A 16,344-nucleotide genomic window follows, 5' to 3' on the forward strand; every position below is an offset into this window, starting at 1 on the left:
TAGATTTATGAAGAAAGAAAATCATATCAAAAGTGTCCAATTTAATGTGAAAGTAATAGGCTTTGTAGATAAATGTACAACATATCATATATCTTGACTTTAATAATGTTTCACATGATATTGTTATTAACAAAGTTAATAAGCTTATGTCATGGTTTAACCTCAGCCAGCAACTAAGCACCACATAGACACTCGCTCATTCCCCCCCGGTGGGATGGGGGAGAGAATCAGGAGGTAAAAGTGAGAAAACTCCTGGGTTGAGATGAAGACAGTTTAATAGGTAAAGCAAAAGCCACACACACAAGCAAAGCAAAGCAAGGAATTCATTCACTACTTCCCACCGGCAGGCAGGTGTTCAGCCACCTCCAGGAAAGCAGGGCTCCATCACGCATAACGGTGACTTGGGAAAACAAACGCCATCACTCCAAGTGTCCCCCCACTTCCTTCTTCTTCCCCCAGCTTTATATGCTGAGCATGACATCATGTGGTATGGAATACCCTGTTGGCCAGCTGGGTCAGCTGTCCTGGCTATGCTTCCTCCCAGCTTCTTGTGCACCTGGCTGAGCATGGGAAGCTGAAAAGTCTTTGACTAGCATAAACACTACTTAGCAACAACTAAAACATCAGTATGTTATCAACATCATTCTCATACTAATACAAAACACAGCAGTATAGCAGTTAATAGGAAGAAAATTAACTCTATCCCAGCCGAAACCAGGACAGCTTATCTAGTTGAAAATACAATCGGTAGGTGTAAATCTGGCTAGAAAACTTACCTGTGTGTAATTATCAATGGTTCATAGCCCAAAAGCAGGGATACATCAAGTAAGGTTTTGCAGTGTTCTCCGTTGGATCTGGTACTATTCAATATTTTCATTAATGAGTTGGATGGTGGTTTAGAGATCATGGCTTTTGGATGCTTAGACAACACCAAATGTACAAGGACTACATGAAAAAAATTAGGCTGCTATTCAACAAGGACAGGGGTAAGTTGTTACATTTAGACAGGAAGAACCGGGCATGTGTGTATCTGAATTGGGAACTACTGGCTTGAGGCACCCTGTTGAAAGGTCTTAAGTTTAATAATGCTGATCATGGAAAAATGAGTGAACAATGTCACATCACTGTAAAAAATCCAAACACCATGCAGAAAATAAAGTATGTAATTGTAAGATATGTGACGTAGTCCTTTTGTTCTACCTATTGGTCACTAGCAAAGTTTCAGCTGTGTCCAGTCTTGCACTTGAAGAAAGATGTGGACCAACTTGAGAAAGAACAGAGGATAGTGATGATTGTGATATGTGTATAAATTTGTAGAAAAGATGCATGAAAAAGGATTACCCTGACATATGATGTATTCAGAGAGAATAAAATAATTTGTTCTTCATGTCTGTTTTTATTGGGATAGTAAGCAGAGGTTTGAAATTGCAACAAAAGGTAACTTCATGTCAGACCATCAGAAAAAACTTTCTACAAAAAAGAGTACTGAAACAGTGGAATATGTTGTCTGTAGAGAGAAGTGGGACTCCACTGCTAGTGGTAGAACACTCTGTAAAGATAAGACAGTTATGTCCTGTCTTATTACAGGAAGATGACTAGAAGACATCTTGAGTTCCTTTCTAGGCCTCGAACTTTATGAAATTAGCTTTATAAAGTACATGCTGTATTTGAGATTGAGGAAGTACTTAAAATAATAACTCTGGCTTTGAAACTTCTTTTTCTAGACTGTCATTTGAAGATATTTTTATCCAATATTTTAAACATTTAAAATTCATTGTTAAAACTATGACTTAATTTTGGCACTGTGTATAAGGGACGTAGCTATAAATCCAGACAGATATATTTATAGTGATTTTTTTCTTATTTCGTATTTTCTTTTTTTTTTTTTTGTATTCATCCCTGAATCAAATCTGTTGTGTTACAGGACATGAAGAAATTTGAAGTTGAGCTGAGAGCCCTACAGGCTGCTCTGGAGCAAGCCCAAGCCACGCTGACCTCTCCAGAGCTCGGGCATTTGAGCTTGAAAGAGCAACTTTCTCACAGACAGGTAAAAAGCCAGGACCTCAAAGTTAGCACTTGGGTAGTGTGATCTTACACAAAGAATAATGAATGTTGGTGAGACCGATTGTGGTGTTTCTTAGGCGGGTCATTGTTTCAGAGTCTAGCCCCAAATTACTGCCAAGGGAATAAGGGATGGAACAGAAAAAATCATTCCCTTAAAGGGAATTGTTGAAGGTAATCGTTCATGAGTCTGTTCTTAGGTTGATGCAGTCCTGCGAAATGTGCATCCAGTCCAAGTTCAATCCATATTAATAATAATAATAAAGCGCGGTTCTTATCCAGTGCTTTTCATTAACAGGTTCTTAAGGTACTTCAAAAGGAAGTCTGGATTATTATCACCATTTTACAGATAGAGATGCAATGAGACAGTGTGTTGCTAGCTCCCCCAGTAGTCAATTGGAAAGCTAAGAGAAAATTCAGTTTTCCTTAAGCCCAGTTACTTTTTTGTATGTTTAGTTGAATTACCTCCATAAGATACTGCTGCTTTCTGTATTGCACTTGGCCTACTATAGAGATTTGTCAATTTGTTATTTTTGGTTTCAGTCTCATGACAAGAAAAATAATTCAAGTTATAGCTTTCTGAGTTGCTTAAGAAATGTTTCTTGCTGCAAGCTAATGTAGAGATTTAACTGTCCTAGTCTGCCAGTGAAAACTAAATGTCAACAGGTCCGCTTTAGGATTAAAATCTGCAGAAAAACATATGGATGAAAGGTAAATTTGTAGAGCTTTCTCTATTGATTAAAATTTGCAGTCTTTATTCTAGGGACTTGCAGCCACATCTCAGAATATGGCATTGAAGAGTGTAAGTGAAACACATCAGCCACCGTAAGAGTAAAGGAATATGGAGCTTACACTGTGGTTTATATGTATTCTTTGTCCTGGCTCTAGCAGGTCTCACAGTATGACTTTCTTTTGTACAGAAAGGGGCTGTAGCTCCTGCCCACCTGTTTCACCAGACCAGAGGAGGGGGTCTCGGAGAGTGCCTGGCTGGCATGCAGGCCCCATACCTCTGGGTGCCAGTTGCACAATAAAGGCACCCTTTGCCGGCAGTATGGGGCCTGCTAGAGGAGAAGCCTTGCCAGTGATGTCTGAGGAATAGGTCATTGTACCAAATCTCTGGTTAGATTATCCACCATATGTCATGAAGGCACAGAAATAAAGAGCAAACCACAATTCTCTCATCAGTATGCACTTCAGACCCACGTAGCTATCTTTCTGCATATGGTATAGGAGAAAGGAGACATCAGTCTCTCTGTCCCTGTTTGCCACATACATTGGCAAACATATTTTTATCTATTGAACTTAACATCTTTTTCTAAAGTGCTAAGGCCCTTTTCATCAACCTTGCCTTTTTCTTTTTTTTAATTGTTTTTCTTTTTCTATCTGTGAATACATTAAATTCCCATTGAAGATGAAAAGAATGCTGATCAAATCTATTGTCTTAGACCCTTCTCATGCATATGAACAGACAGCTTAAATGGACATTGTGAACGGAATAGACACTATTAACAAAGGCATCCAGCGTGTGATTATTCAAAGGAAAAGATTTTTGTGTAGCTGTGGTTTTTTCTGTTTGATTGCCTTTTGAATTTTAAGCAACATTTTCAGCCATGATTTGTAGTTTTAGAGGAAGGCTGTGAACACAATGGGGTTCATTTGCCAGTTTGAAAATGTACTTCTGTGTCTCAGCAGGGAGTTCCACTCAGATTTTAACGTTAAAATATGTGTATACATAAATGACTCCTATGCTGCTTTGATTTGTGGATTTTATGAAGAATTTTTTTTCAAATATGTTAACAGAAATATTTTTGTACTTAGACACTTAGAAATAGGTACTACTATGCTTTTTATTGAATTATTTCTATTCCTATTATATGGGCTTTTTGTTTAACTAATACTTAAAAGAATGCCCATTTCAGAATGAGCAACTCCAGACAAAGCGTGTCCTGATTATATTCAATTTAGAAAAAGAGATAATCAAATTTGTTATTTGTTTTAGTGCTTCAACTTATAATTGTTTTTCTTTTGCTGCATCAAATGCTCTGGGAGTTCTGCAAAACTGGCTTACTGTGGCTCTGACTTTATTTCTAGCATCTGTTGTCTGAAATGGAGTCACTGAAGCCAAAGGTTCACGCAGTACAAGTCTGCCAGAGTGCCCTGAGGATTCCTGAAGAGGTGGTCACCGGCCTGCCAATGTGCCACAGTGCCCTCCGGCTCCAGGAGGAGGCCAGCCGCCTGCAGCACACTGCCATTCAGCAGTGCAACATCATGCAGGCAAGTGCAACTCCATCCCATAAATTACTCTGAGTAAACTGAACAGTGCCATACACATTGTGATGAAAACAGAGAATTTCATATCTCTGAGCATTCTTCTTTTCCGTGTAGTACCATTAGGAAGTTCCCCACTAAGTTTCAGTCATTTCTGACTCCATGTTTCTGGGGGTTTTAACATTCATGATCATGTTAATTGGTGATTTACTCATCAGACTCTCATCTTGGTTCTCTCCTTGATCTTACTATGTTTTTTGTAATGCTCTTAGGACTAACTAACTTTCTAGGATAAAAATAATGGGTTTTTTCTCTTTATTTAAAATTTATATATATTTGCTTTCTGATTTTGGAGTCATTCAGCATCTATTAAATTTGCATTTTCAAGTTTTGCTAAATACAAGAAAACTAGGGTTTGCTTGGTTGTTTGAATTCATACCTAAACACGTAAAAGGTATTTCCAAAGAAGAAGAGAATAAGCTTTTCTTTCCTGCTACATAGTGATAGAGAAATACATACCGAGCTAGGGTACAACTACAGAGCTTCAAGTTAGATAACAGAAGAGACTTTTGATCATTAAGGATACTTCATGATACTTAAGGAAGGATACAATGTCACACTGAAAAGTTTTAAAAACAGGTTAGACAAACTGCTGGTGAATTTATGATAGAAAGAACTGATACCACACTGGCAGGATAATAGTCTGAATCAATCTTCATAATCCTCTTCCAGTTGTATTTTCTGTAAAATCTAACTTTTTCATATAGTCTTTCCACTTCATAAATGGAGCTTGAAGTGAAAAAGCAGATGAAAATGCTTTATAGTAAAACCATGAGACTAAGCAGTGCTATCTTTTGGTGGGTATGTTCGGTGCAGATACTTGTTGAAAGCAGAAGTTCTAGCTCCTTATATTGGATCTCTAAAACATCATGTTATGTGAACTGTTGTTTTGGAAATAGTTAAATAAATGAAACCATTGAAATCATTGCAGTTCACAATGTTTCTGAACGGACTTTTTCCTGACTATATTCCTGCTTTGCTTATCCAGATGCGAGTGCCAGATAGATGTAAGTTTGCTCCACTTCAGAAGGGAGATCAGTCATGCTTGGACTAAGTAAATATTTATTTTCATGTAGACAATATTTTTTTTTTCCCTCTCTAGGAAGCAGTGGTTCAGTATGAGCAATATGAGCAAGAAATGAAACATTTACAGCAAATGATAGAGAGCACCCATCGTGAGATCCAAGACAAGCCAATAGCAACCAGCAACATCCAGGAACTCCAGGTCCAGATTTCACGTCATGAGGTGGGAGAGCCAAAGTGCAACAACATGGGCTCGATGGCAGCTCATTGACCCAAAAAACTTTTCATAAGCAATGGTCATAAATTAGTTGAGTAGCTTTTCAGACTTGCTCAAGGCTAAGCAGATAGACTTAATACCAGATAGAAAACTCATGCTATTGGTACAGTGTGGAGTATTAATTTGTATATTCAGTTAGATGTGTCCTAATCTCCAGGCAACATTATGACAAACGAAAGCATTGCAAATTAAGGGACAGTTTACATAGGTACTTGACTGAGGAGTGTCCCAGAAGTCAATGTTGAGCAGTTAGTCAGGTGATCACTGCTAGTTCAGTGATCCTTTTATATATACATACATATATATATATCTATCTCTCTCCTAAAGTACTTACTAATTTCCATCCCAGTAACGTTCTGTAAAAGAACACCAAGGGACTTGAATCACATGAAAACCACAGTAGATTTGGAAAAAAACTCTGCAACCTTCACTCCAAAGGCTTCTTTTAAAGTCATTGTTGGGAAGAGTTTTGTCCTGTGGAGTTACAGGTCCTGCCCTCAAACTCGTTGATCTTCAGCCCTCGAATGAGTTGGGATAGTCTCTGTGCAGCCTTCTCGCTGTGCTGGCATGGGAGCTCCTGAGCCCCTTTCCTCCTCCCCTGTCTGTTGTGTATTTCTTGGGATAGACAATGCACCATTGAACTCTGTGTGTCACTTTTGGCACCAGATGGCACCATTTCTTTACCTTTGAATTAAAAGCTATCTGTGCTGTTATGTAATATAACCTAATGTTATATGTGTTGCTCATTTTCTATCCAGCTGTTACAAAAGTTTCTTAGTATAAATGCAGAGCAGTTTGTTTAAACAAACACTTCTGGTTTTTTTAGTAATGAATTGAAAATGCTACTGTTCTCTATTCAAATGTTCTAGAACAGCAAATGCAGGAGAGTGACTTCAGCAATACAGGGTAATATTTCTGGAGGAAGGAATGATGCTGCAGGGAGGAAGGGATTAAAAATGGGGCAGCTTGAAGTTTCATCTGTATTTGAACAAGTTCAGTAGCTAGCAGTCCTTCTAAATGTCTGCAGGGAGACAGCAGCTTTACTCTGTTGCACATGTTGGGATCAACCAGAGTGGACAGGTTTCATACTTGCAAGCTCTCCATGTTTAGGGATAAGGAGTTTTGAAAGGCTGAGATATGCGTCTTTTGGGCTTATATTTTGTCTGCTAAATACCTGTGGAAAAGCGTAGCATAGCATATATTGAACCCTATGTTATTATGCTACTTCAAAAGGCAAGTCTATCAAGATGCTTGTTACGTGTGTTATTAATTTAAGAAAACACTAGTTACCAGATTCCCTGTTGAAGCCTGCATGAACAAGAATTTAAAGGGACATTTGTAGTAGCTATATTTAGAATTAAAATAAGAGGAAGAAAAAAGTAGAAGGAAACTACACCCTGATTTGTAGGAAGCTTGTATTACTGTGCATGTATGTAACTAGTTACACCCTGAAACTATGTTTACTGAACCATGTTTCTTTAGACTTTCAGATCAGAATGTGGGCAAGTATCTCCATACTTGTGAATTATTTTAATGGATAATACAGTACCTCATAGGACATGCTTTTATAAGTTGCTTTATTTTTTTTCACAATCACGTTTTTGCCTTCTTTTCCTTTTCTTTGTTTTCAGTTGAGAGAGGTATGTTAGATACTCAGTGCATTGGATATTAATGCCACAAATGTTATTGCATCTCAGTAATATTGATGGAGTTAAGTGAGTATATTGAATGTCGATAATTTACCACTGAGTTGCAGAGATGTCATTCATGGAGCGTTAGTGAATGACTGGTATTTGCCAAACAGAGACGAGAACTATTCCAGCTGCTAGATATTAAAGTTATGGCTTGATTTGATTGCAGTTTGGTTTTGGATTGATCTAGTTGCTGTTTTATACTCAAGACTTTGCTTAGTCTCCAAGGTAAGCCTTGGAGCTCAAAGAGAGCTCCTTTTGTTGCTAACATGACAGACAGTGATCAGGTACCATTGAAACCCAGGCAGTAAAGTGTCATCCTCAGTCTTTGTGCTGCTTCCATTTCTAACTCCGTGGTTTTTGCTATGACCGTTCTGCACTGTGATTTTGAGGAAATGGTTTACTGATAATGTTATACAACTAAAAAAATCTCTTAATTTCACCAGCCCGAAGCAGTAAACTTATTTACTTTTTAAAAGATATCGTAATTATTTATTGTTATACCTACTAGATCTTGCAACTTCTGTTGCTATTTTTCCTTGAAAACTTGTGTTTGTTGAAGAACTAAAAGCAGATATAAAAATAAAGCGGAAATATATATTTGAATGAAAAACCACTGATTTAGCAGGCAAGCTTATAAAAATGTTGTTTTCACTTCATAGATCAAAATTCTATCATGTTACTGAGCCTCTAGGAGACAGGAACAATAGCTTTGCCAGAAATGTGAAAATCTTCCCCCGTTTTTTATTTTAAGTGTATTAATTGAAATCTTTGAAACTGGACACTGAACTGGGCAGCAGTACAGGGTAGGAGACAAGACAAGTTAGTTTCTAAGGCTATTCATTTCCATCTTTGTTCTCTGACTAAACTTAAACTTATGATGGCGTTTGGCCATGCAGGTAGACCATTTCATAGCCATAAAACCCAGTATTTTAAAACATACTCTGCTTTAGGCCAGATTCCCCAGCTCTTTTTAAAGAAAGGTTAGTACTGTGTGCAGTTCAGCTTTTAATTCTGAAGACTTACATAAAACCAAAACAAGTTTAAAATATAGCTTATCCAAACACTGGCAAAAAGCAATGCATTTAATCTTATTATGTGACTGATTGTTCATATCACATTTGATCTTGTTAGACCCTGCGAGTTATTGTTTGAACAATTCATTCTTTCTGGCGAGAGCTGAATGGGGCATTTTTTACAGCTGTGGTTACCACATGACCTCACTTCCATGGCATGCACGATGCGGAGAAGCTTCATCTTCCTCAGATAAATGGAAATAGAACGGGGGGGAGGGGGGAATAGGACAGGAAGAGGGAGAGACGTTCCCCTTTGCTGCAGTCTGACGCTTACAGACTTCGTGTCAGGTTCAGGCTGGACGCAAGCGTGAGATGCTCCTCTCTGCCTTCGGCAATTATCATGCACACAGAGCCTTTCGCAGCACTTTTCCGGTTTCGCTTCAAAGCTCTCGGCTCTGCGGTTTAGCTGTGCAGCCAGACGCAGCCTGACTTGTTCCCTCCACTATCAACATCCTGCTTGTCAGCTAGTGCGGCGGCTTATGCGGGGTTTCTGAGAGGCAGCACTATGATGTTATTGGCTGGGCTCGGAGGGGAGAGCTTGCCTTCGCCACGGAAGCTGAAATGCTGCTGGTCCTGTGGCCTTTATTGGCTGCCTCTGCATTAGGGAAAAAAAAATGTTTCCTCAGGAGCTGGCTCAGAAGATCAAAGGATATCAGGAGCAAATTGCTGCTTTGAATTCGAAGTGCAAGATGCTGACAATGAAAGCAAAACATGCCACCATGCTGCTGACAGTGACAGAAGTGGAGGGGCTTTCAGAGGGGATGGAGGAGCTGGATTCAGACCTGCTCCCAGCATACCCCGCTCATCCCTCGGTGGTTATGGTAAGGAATGCATTGGTCTCGGTACTGTTTATCTGAGCTGCTTGCTTTTGCATCATTGCAACACTCCTGTGTAGCAAATTGCCACAGCTCACATCTACATTTTTCTTTTGAAATGGCTGGAGCACGGCAAACAAAACAAGCTGCAGCTTCCCCTTACTGTGTTTTGCTTCATATGGGTTTTCAAGACTTGCTGATAAAGGACGAAGTTATTTACCAGGCAAATACCAGTGGAAGTTGTCTGTAATGAGATGCAAATATAGTGCTTTTTCGTAGCTGTCAGCATGCAAGAGCAAATGCTAAGAAACTACTGAATTGCAGGAATAAGATAAAACCAGAATAAATATTATTTCATAACACAGTGTTGCAGTGTGTAGGTTTTACGCACCGTATTTTTAAAGCACTTGTCTTAAAATGTTGTAGTGATAATTGACAGTATGCTGCTTATATTCTCAGATGAGTGTGTTGGAAATGAAAGCTGGCTAAGTACTGCCATAGGCCTCATATTTGAATTACTCTGCTTTTGTTTGTTTCTAATTGGGTCTCATTACAAACACGCTGCTGATGTTATTGGGATTTTTGTCTGAGTGAAAATAAGAGTGCAGATTTCAGGATTTATCACTGCATTAACAACATTGGGGAAGCAAGAAAAATATGTTGATACTGGACTGGGTGTATTTTACATTTTAAGTCTATTCCTTGTTGTTCTAACCAGGCCTGGATACTGAGGCCAATACTGCATTATTCTGTAGCTCTCCATAGTACTTGCATATGCAGCAGTTATTGTATTAGAAGACATTTAGGCAAACCCTGATTTATTGTTATTAAGTTGCTTGCTATACATTTTCTTTTAAATTCATTAGGGTACAGGAGAGCATGTGCATACTGAAGTATGACAAGTAAATGAGACTATTGATTGAACCAGATTTTTAAGCTGGTAAATGTAATAGTGTTAAGTATGACTAACTAATGTCATGGTAATTCTGGCCATGTGTTGTTTTTCTTGTTTTGATCTCAATCTAAGTCAAACCTAAGTTGAGGTAACTGATTTTCTTCCTGTGCCCTGGGGTTGCTTTTCCTGTGGCAGATGACTGCTGGTCGCTGTCACACGCTGCTCTCCCCTGTCACTGAAGAGTCTGGGGAGGAGGGAACCAACAGTGAGATTTCCTCTCCACCTGCCTGTCGCTCTCCCTCACCTGTGGCTAATACAGATGCTTCTGTTAACCAGGTACCTCCCTCTTGGCATTCATTCAGCTTTTATCTCAGAGACATGCATGGTTCCATTCCACAGGTGGTTTGTTTAATCCTCTGAAATAATATTTACCTATAACTCCAAGGATCTGAGGCTTAACCTCTGACCTAACTGAACCTTCAGGTTCTAGTCCAAAATGGGTACAAATATTGACTTCTGAGTTTAAAATGTATAAATTTGGTGTTACAGCTATTCACTATTTTTAAAAATAAATTTTAAGTGACAATTACAAAGGTCTTCCATGTCACTACTGTTTTCTATTTATAACCTAATTTTTATTTTCACAGTAGCACTTAATGGAATCTTGCAGCCTGAGAAAAAAATGCAATTTTGTACTGCCCATAATAAAACATTGCATTATGTCCATATACATCTATCTCATGGTACCATTGGCATTGTAGCATTGAAGCCACAGTCTGATATCTTCCACTTCAAACCATTTCAAGTATTAACTTTCATGTATTGTTCATTCCATACTTTCAATGACAACCTAAGGCAGATCAGTGAAATCGCTAAAGTTAGATTTTAAATCAAAACTGAGGACCCTGGCACTTCTACTAGGAACAAATGTACATCAGCATTGATTAAAATGTAAGCGATGAACCAGCTCATTAAGCATCACGCGCGTGAAGACATACATAAAATGTTATGGTTTAGAAGTTTATAAATGAGCCTTAGGAGCAGTCACCACCTCACTGCATTCATCATGTTGTGGGGTTTGTGGTTGGTTGGTTGTTTTTTCATTTGTGGCTGCTTCCGAGATTGACCACTGCAGACTTAACGGGTAGAATGGTCTCACATTGCATTGCTGAGTAGAAATAAAGAAGTTTGAGCAAGTTGCTCACTAATTCTTTCCACTCATTTCAAAGATGCTTATGGTTCTATAGAAGTTGCTAAATATAAATGATTCGTTTTCATGAACTGACATAAGAAAGAATACTGAGGTAAGATAGTAAGAATGGTGACAAAATCTTCATAGCAATAAAGTTATAAAGTTACCTTCATAATAAAAAAAATTACATAATGAATGAGAAGGATTTTTCTAGTGTTCTGTCATTTCAGATAATCAGAAATTTCCCAGTAAAGTTTACTTACAGTAGAAAGGCAGCTATATATTTCAGCACAAAAATCTTATGACAGTGTTAATCAGTGAAAGAGTTAAAGGAAAAAGAGCAGCTTGCTTTCTAATAAACAAATTCAGTGTCAGTTCATTACATTTCTCTGAAAATGAAAAAAAAGGATTAAGAGCTCAAATAATAAAGAAAATCCAGTGAAGATGCTGTTGTACCATGAGCTGACACCAAAATGCAAGTTTTAGAACCTGTGATTTACAGGGCAAAATTGGACAAAAACATTATGTCTTCCATTTAGCAGAAGATCTTTGAAAGAGATAAAATAGCTGGTGTTATAATAATCTAAAAAACTGACAGATTAAGATTTCTTCAGTGTGGTTAATGTTGAAATGAACTGCATGTACTAAACAAGAAGTGGAAGAACATTCCAAATGCAGTGGTTTACTTACAAAATGCTTAAGTTCATACTTACATGAGATTAAAACTAAAGAAGCTGTGAAACTGCCAGTGCTGATCATGATGAATGCCCAAGGAGACTTCAGGAAAGAAGGTTGGTTAAAAAAAAAAATCTAGGGAATAGTGAATTAGGAGCTTAAATGTAAGTTAAAAACATTTTGTATTCAGTAAAACACTCAGCAAAACTAATTTGGAAATGTTTTGTTTTAAAAAGTAGCCAGTGTTAAGAGAAAAAATTTCTCACAGGAAGATCACCTGCAAAGTACCAGAAAAACATGTAAGCAGGAACTCTAGAAAGCAAAGAATTACATTAATCTACTCTTTGCAAAAAAAATTAAAAGCTCATATGAAGTGGGATGTTTTTAGGAGGGAAGGTTGGGTGTTAAGACTGTTTTTAATTTCATCCATAATAATCTATGTATAGTTTCATCAGGGTTTCCTAGCATCTCTTTGGCTAGTCTGAACTGAGACATCTATGCACTATTTTTACATCGCTAGCAAGTAATGAAAATATAAAACAAATGCCAAGTGCATGTTAGTGGAAATACTGGTTCTATGTATTGAAATAGATTAAACCAAGACCATAAATACAAGAAAGTGACAGATCTCGCACTGTTATAAGTTAACAGCTGCCCAGGTTGTTTGTTTTGTACTGAAACTCCTCTAAAAACAACGGGGGGGGGAGGGAGGGAAAGCAGGGAACAACTATGAAAATGTTAACTTTTAAAAGGCTGAGGGATTTCACAGTGTATAATATTTCAGCAATAGATAACAGTCCTTTAATGCAGTTTATTTTGATGTATAGCAAAATCAGGCGCTTCATCTGTGTTGCAGTACTGAATGAGTCTCCTCTGGGGCTAAAACTTCCCACGCTTACCCGAAGATATAGTTGATTAAAATTTAGCACATTCTTTTAAAACTTATTTTCCAGATGCATAACGCAGAGCAATTGAATTGAAAACGCTGAAGTGTTGACACAAAGCCTTGGAGGTCGCTGATCCTGTGATTCAAGTCTTCAGCCCTGGGTCACTGTTAAATGTCTTTCTATCTCCTTGTTCACAGCTTACTTAATCATTCTTTCTCCTTCCTTATATGAAAACTCATCAAAGGTGCAACAGCTCTTGTTAAATATCTTTTGAAATCTAAACACACCCTTTGCTCCTACATCCTAACAACACAGCTTCAGTACTTTTCATTGGCTAATTTTCATAAAAGAGGGTATGAGATGTTAGGCCCTTTATAGGGGGAACAAACTCTGTTATGTGTAAAAACATCTGGATTCACACTATCAGCATTAAAGCCCTACCAAAAAGAAACTGCCATGTTGTTTACTCCAAAAAGTAGTTGGACAGATGGGGAAAGGGATTGCTTTCCCCTCTTTTAAAAGCAAGGCCTTTATTCTGGAAATGAAGATTAAGAAGTCTCAGAAGCACAGCTTTTCTCTTGGCCTCAAGAGAGGACTAGCTGAAGGCTGGAGAGTAGCTGCAGACAAGGCAAAATGAGAAGTTGCCTGCACTGGTGCAATTTTTCACTGTGACTTGGAAAGATCACTTGTGGTCAGAGTAAAAACTTCTGAAATTGCAGTTCTGAATGCTGTGCTAAGCTGTTACCTATTCGCTGTTGGCTCCTGGATATTGTAAACAATTTAATCATTAAATTTTTCAAGTTTCCCAATTATTGCCTCTGAAGAAATACCTCATCTGACACTTTTGGACAGTTTAATGTGCTGTCCGTTCTTGGATCTTCTGTTTCTCTGGAGAGACTGATGTTTTCAGGCATCCTCAGTAAAGATGTGTGATCGAGCTGTCTGTAAAATACATTCTTGGCTGCTGCCTCCTTTTAAAAATATTGGTGGTGATCTGTGAGTAGTACCTTAATTGTTAAAATGTCCATACATGAAGCAGATAACCTGATAAGTCTCTTCATTCTTGGGGGAAAGACTGACGAACCATATCTGTGCAGCTGCTGGGTGATGGGGTATTTTCTGGGACAGGTGGGCATTCTGTGCTCCCTAGGTTTGGTTAGAAAGAGAGCCCAAGAGGTGGCTGTGCCTGGGGAGTGACCTGGTTTCAATGCTTTTCCAGAGCTTGTTTGGTTTTGTTCATATATGGTATTAGATAACATATGGAAATGACATTGGGAAACAAACATTCTGCTCCAAATTATGATCATAATTATGCTCTGAGCTCTGGTACCTCAGAAGTAGTCTTATTTAGTACCTAACTTTTATACACCTATACAGAAATGGAGAATGGGTGAGGTTGGAAAGGGACCTCTGGAGGTCATCTGGTCCAACCCCCTTCCTCAAGGTGGGCCACATACAGCAGGTTGTCCGGGACTATATCCAGATGGCTTTTGAGTATCTCCAAGGATGGAGACTCCACAACCTCTCTGGGCAACCTGTCCCAGTGCTCAGTCACTCTCACAGTGGAAAAAGTCTTTCCTGATGTTCAGAGGGAACCTCCTGTGTTTCAGTTTATGTTCATTGCCCCTTGTCCTGTCACTGAGCACCACTGAGAAGAGCCTGGCTCTGTCTTCTTTGCACTCTCCCTTCAGGTATTTATACACGTTTACACTCTTACAATTGCAGTACAGCAAATGGTCTGTGTTCTATTTGGTAGACACAGCTCTGTAAGCTGTCGAGTGAAAGGCACTTAGTTTTCTCTCAGTCACATGGCTCGACATGCTGAATTTTCCTCCCCATCATATAGGGTCAGGAAAGAAGTAATTTGAGTAATTTGCAATCATTGGAGGAGGATTTTCCCAGTATACTTTTCACTAGATTTTGAGCAACTTTTTATGCAAATATTGTGATAACTCTGAGAGCTGCCCGAAAGTAGGTTTGGTCCAATCTAACAGAAATCAGTGGAAAATCTCTTATTGATTTCACTGGCAGCAAAACTGAGTTTTAAGGTTTTCACCAGGGGCATTTACAAATTCAAAATGATTGAAGAAACTGGACAACAGCTTCTGTGTCGCATGGTCTGGAGCATAGTTCACTAAGTGAGGCTACTAAGTGAGAAGAAGGAAGGTTGCAGCATCTTGCACCTTCCAGATAGATGTGGTGGTAACTGTCATACATGGTTTCAGTTTTAAATAATCCTTGTCATCAAGTCTGCTTTCCTGACTTAAATATAGATACTGTGCATGTTTCCTTAATTTTACATTTTCTGTAGATCTTTTTAATTGCCACCTGCAATAGTTGAAGAAATCCCCATACACTAAGTATAGAAGTTCCAGTAAGAAACATTTCCACCCTGAATTTTCGATGGTAATTTGAACATTTGCCCATCTTCCTTAGTACTTTTGGTCCCTTTTCCCATTATCTTTTATAAGTTAGTTGAGAGTACCTGTTTGTTTGAAGGCTTACTATAAGCTAGTGCTTCATACTCTTTCTTACATCATTGACTAGTCCTTCAGCATATTCCTTTTTGGTTCTTCTGTTGCCTTCTCTGTGCTAGTGTTCATTAGGGTGATATTCTTGCTACCTACAGTACCGTAACCCACTGTCTGTTGTGATGGGTTTTCCCCATGTGTAGTTGTGATGATGCTAAAACAACACTCCCACTTGTAGCACTCCCCTCCCAGTCTTTCCATGTCTGTCCGCAGTTGCCTCCTGCGCCTCCTAGCTAATATGAACATGAAAAAAATGCATCTACAGTTTTCACCACAGAGAAGCTCCAAACCAGACTCAGGGTACTACTATTAAATATTTATTTACTGTGTTGCTCAGAGGTTTCCTGGTGGATTTGGCTTTGTGGATTTTATTTTAATGGACATATGCAATGGAGCAGTACGTGGGGGGATATTCTTATGTAGTATCTTGTGTTTTGAAAGTGCAATAATGTGCTTCGTCCTTGTAGGACATTGCTTATTACCAAGCCTTATCTGCTGAACAGTTGGCCTTATCTGCTGAACAGTTGCAGACAGAAGCTGCTAAAATTCAACCCAGCACTTCAGCCACCCAGGAGTTCTATGAACCAAGCTTAGAATCAGCTGCTAGTGCCAAATTGGACGATTTGCAGCGTTCTTGGGAAACACTGAAAAATGTGGTAAGTCTTCATCTGAAGGGTTCAAAATAATCAGCTAGCTTGTGAGGAATAAAATGCAAAGAACTGGCTCAGCTAATATTCTTCTCTGCAATTCTTGATTTTCAGGTGGTAACAGGAATTGTTAGGTGTGACATTATATTACACTGGCTTTGTTCTTTGTTTGAAAGCCTGTGCAGGATGGTCCTCCATTAAGAAAAAATAAAAGTCATTAAGGCCGATAGTTGCCTTCAGAAATAT

At 38.6% G+C, this 16,344-nt stretch overlaps 1 protein-coding gene across 1 annotated transcript in view; it reads left to right on the forward strand.

Annotated features, from left to right (window-relative positions):
- LOC104075217 (nesprin-1-like) overlaps window positions 1-16,344 on the forward strand; it is a gene marked incomplete at both ends in the record, with an annotated part of 62,592 nt that overhangs the window by 30,238 nt on the left and 16,010 nt on the right. The window contains 6 exons of the mRNA XM_009575683.1: window positions 1,925-2,047; window positions 4,153-4,339; window positions 5,496-5,635; window positions 9,083-9,277; window positions 10,362-10,502; window positions 15,919-16,107. Coding sequence (XP_009573978.1) covers window positions 1,925-2,047; window positions 4,153-4,339; window positions 5,496-5,635; window positions 9,083-9,277; window positions 10,362-10,502; window positions 15,919-16,107 — 975 coding nt within the window. The remainder of the gene's footprint in view (window positions 1-1,924; window positions 2,048-4,152; window positions 4,340-5,495; window positions 5,636-9,082; window positions 9,278-10,361; window positions 10,503-15,918; window positions 16,108-16,344) is intronic.

Source organism: Fulmarus glacialis, unplaced genomic scaffold (genome assembly GCF_000690835.1).
Source record: "Fulmarus glacialis isolate BGI_N327 unplaced genomic scaffold, ASM69083v1 scaffold6520, whole genome shotgun sequence".
NCBI classification, from domain to species: Eukaryota; Metazoa; Chordata; class Aves; order Procellariiformes; family Procellariidae; genus Fulmarus; species Fulmarus glacialis.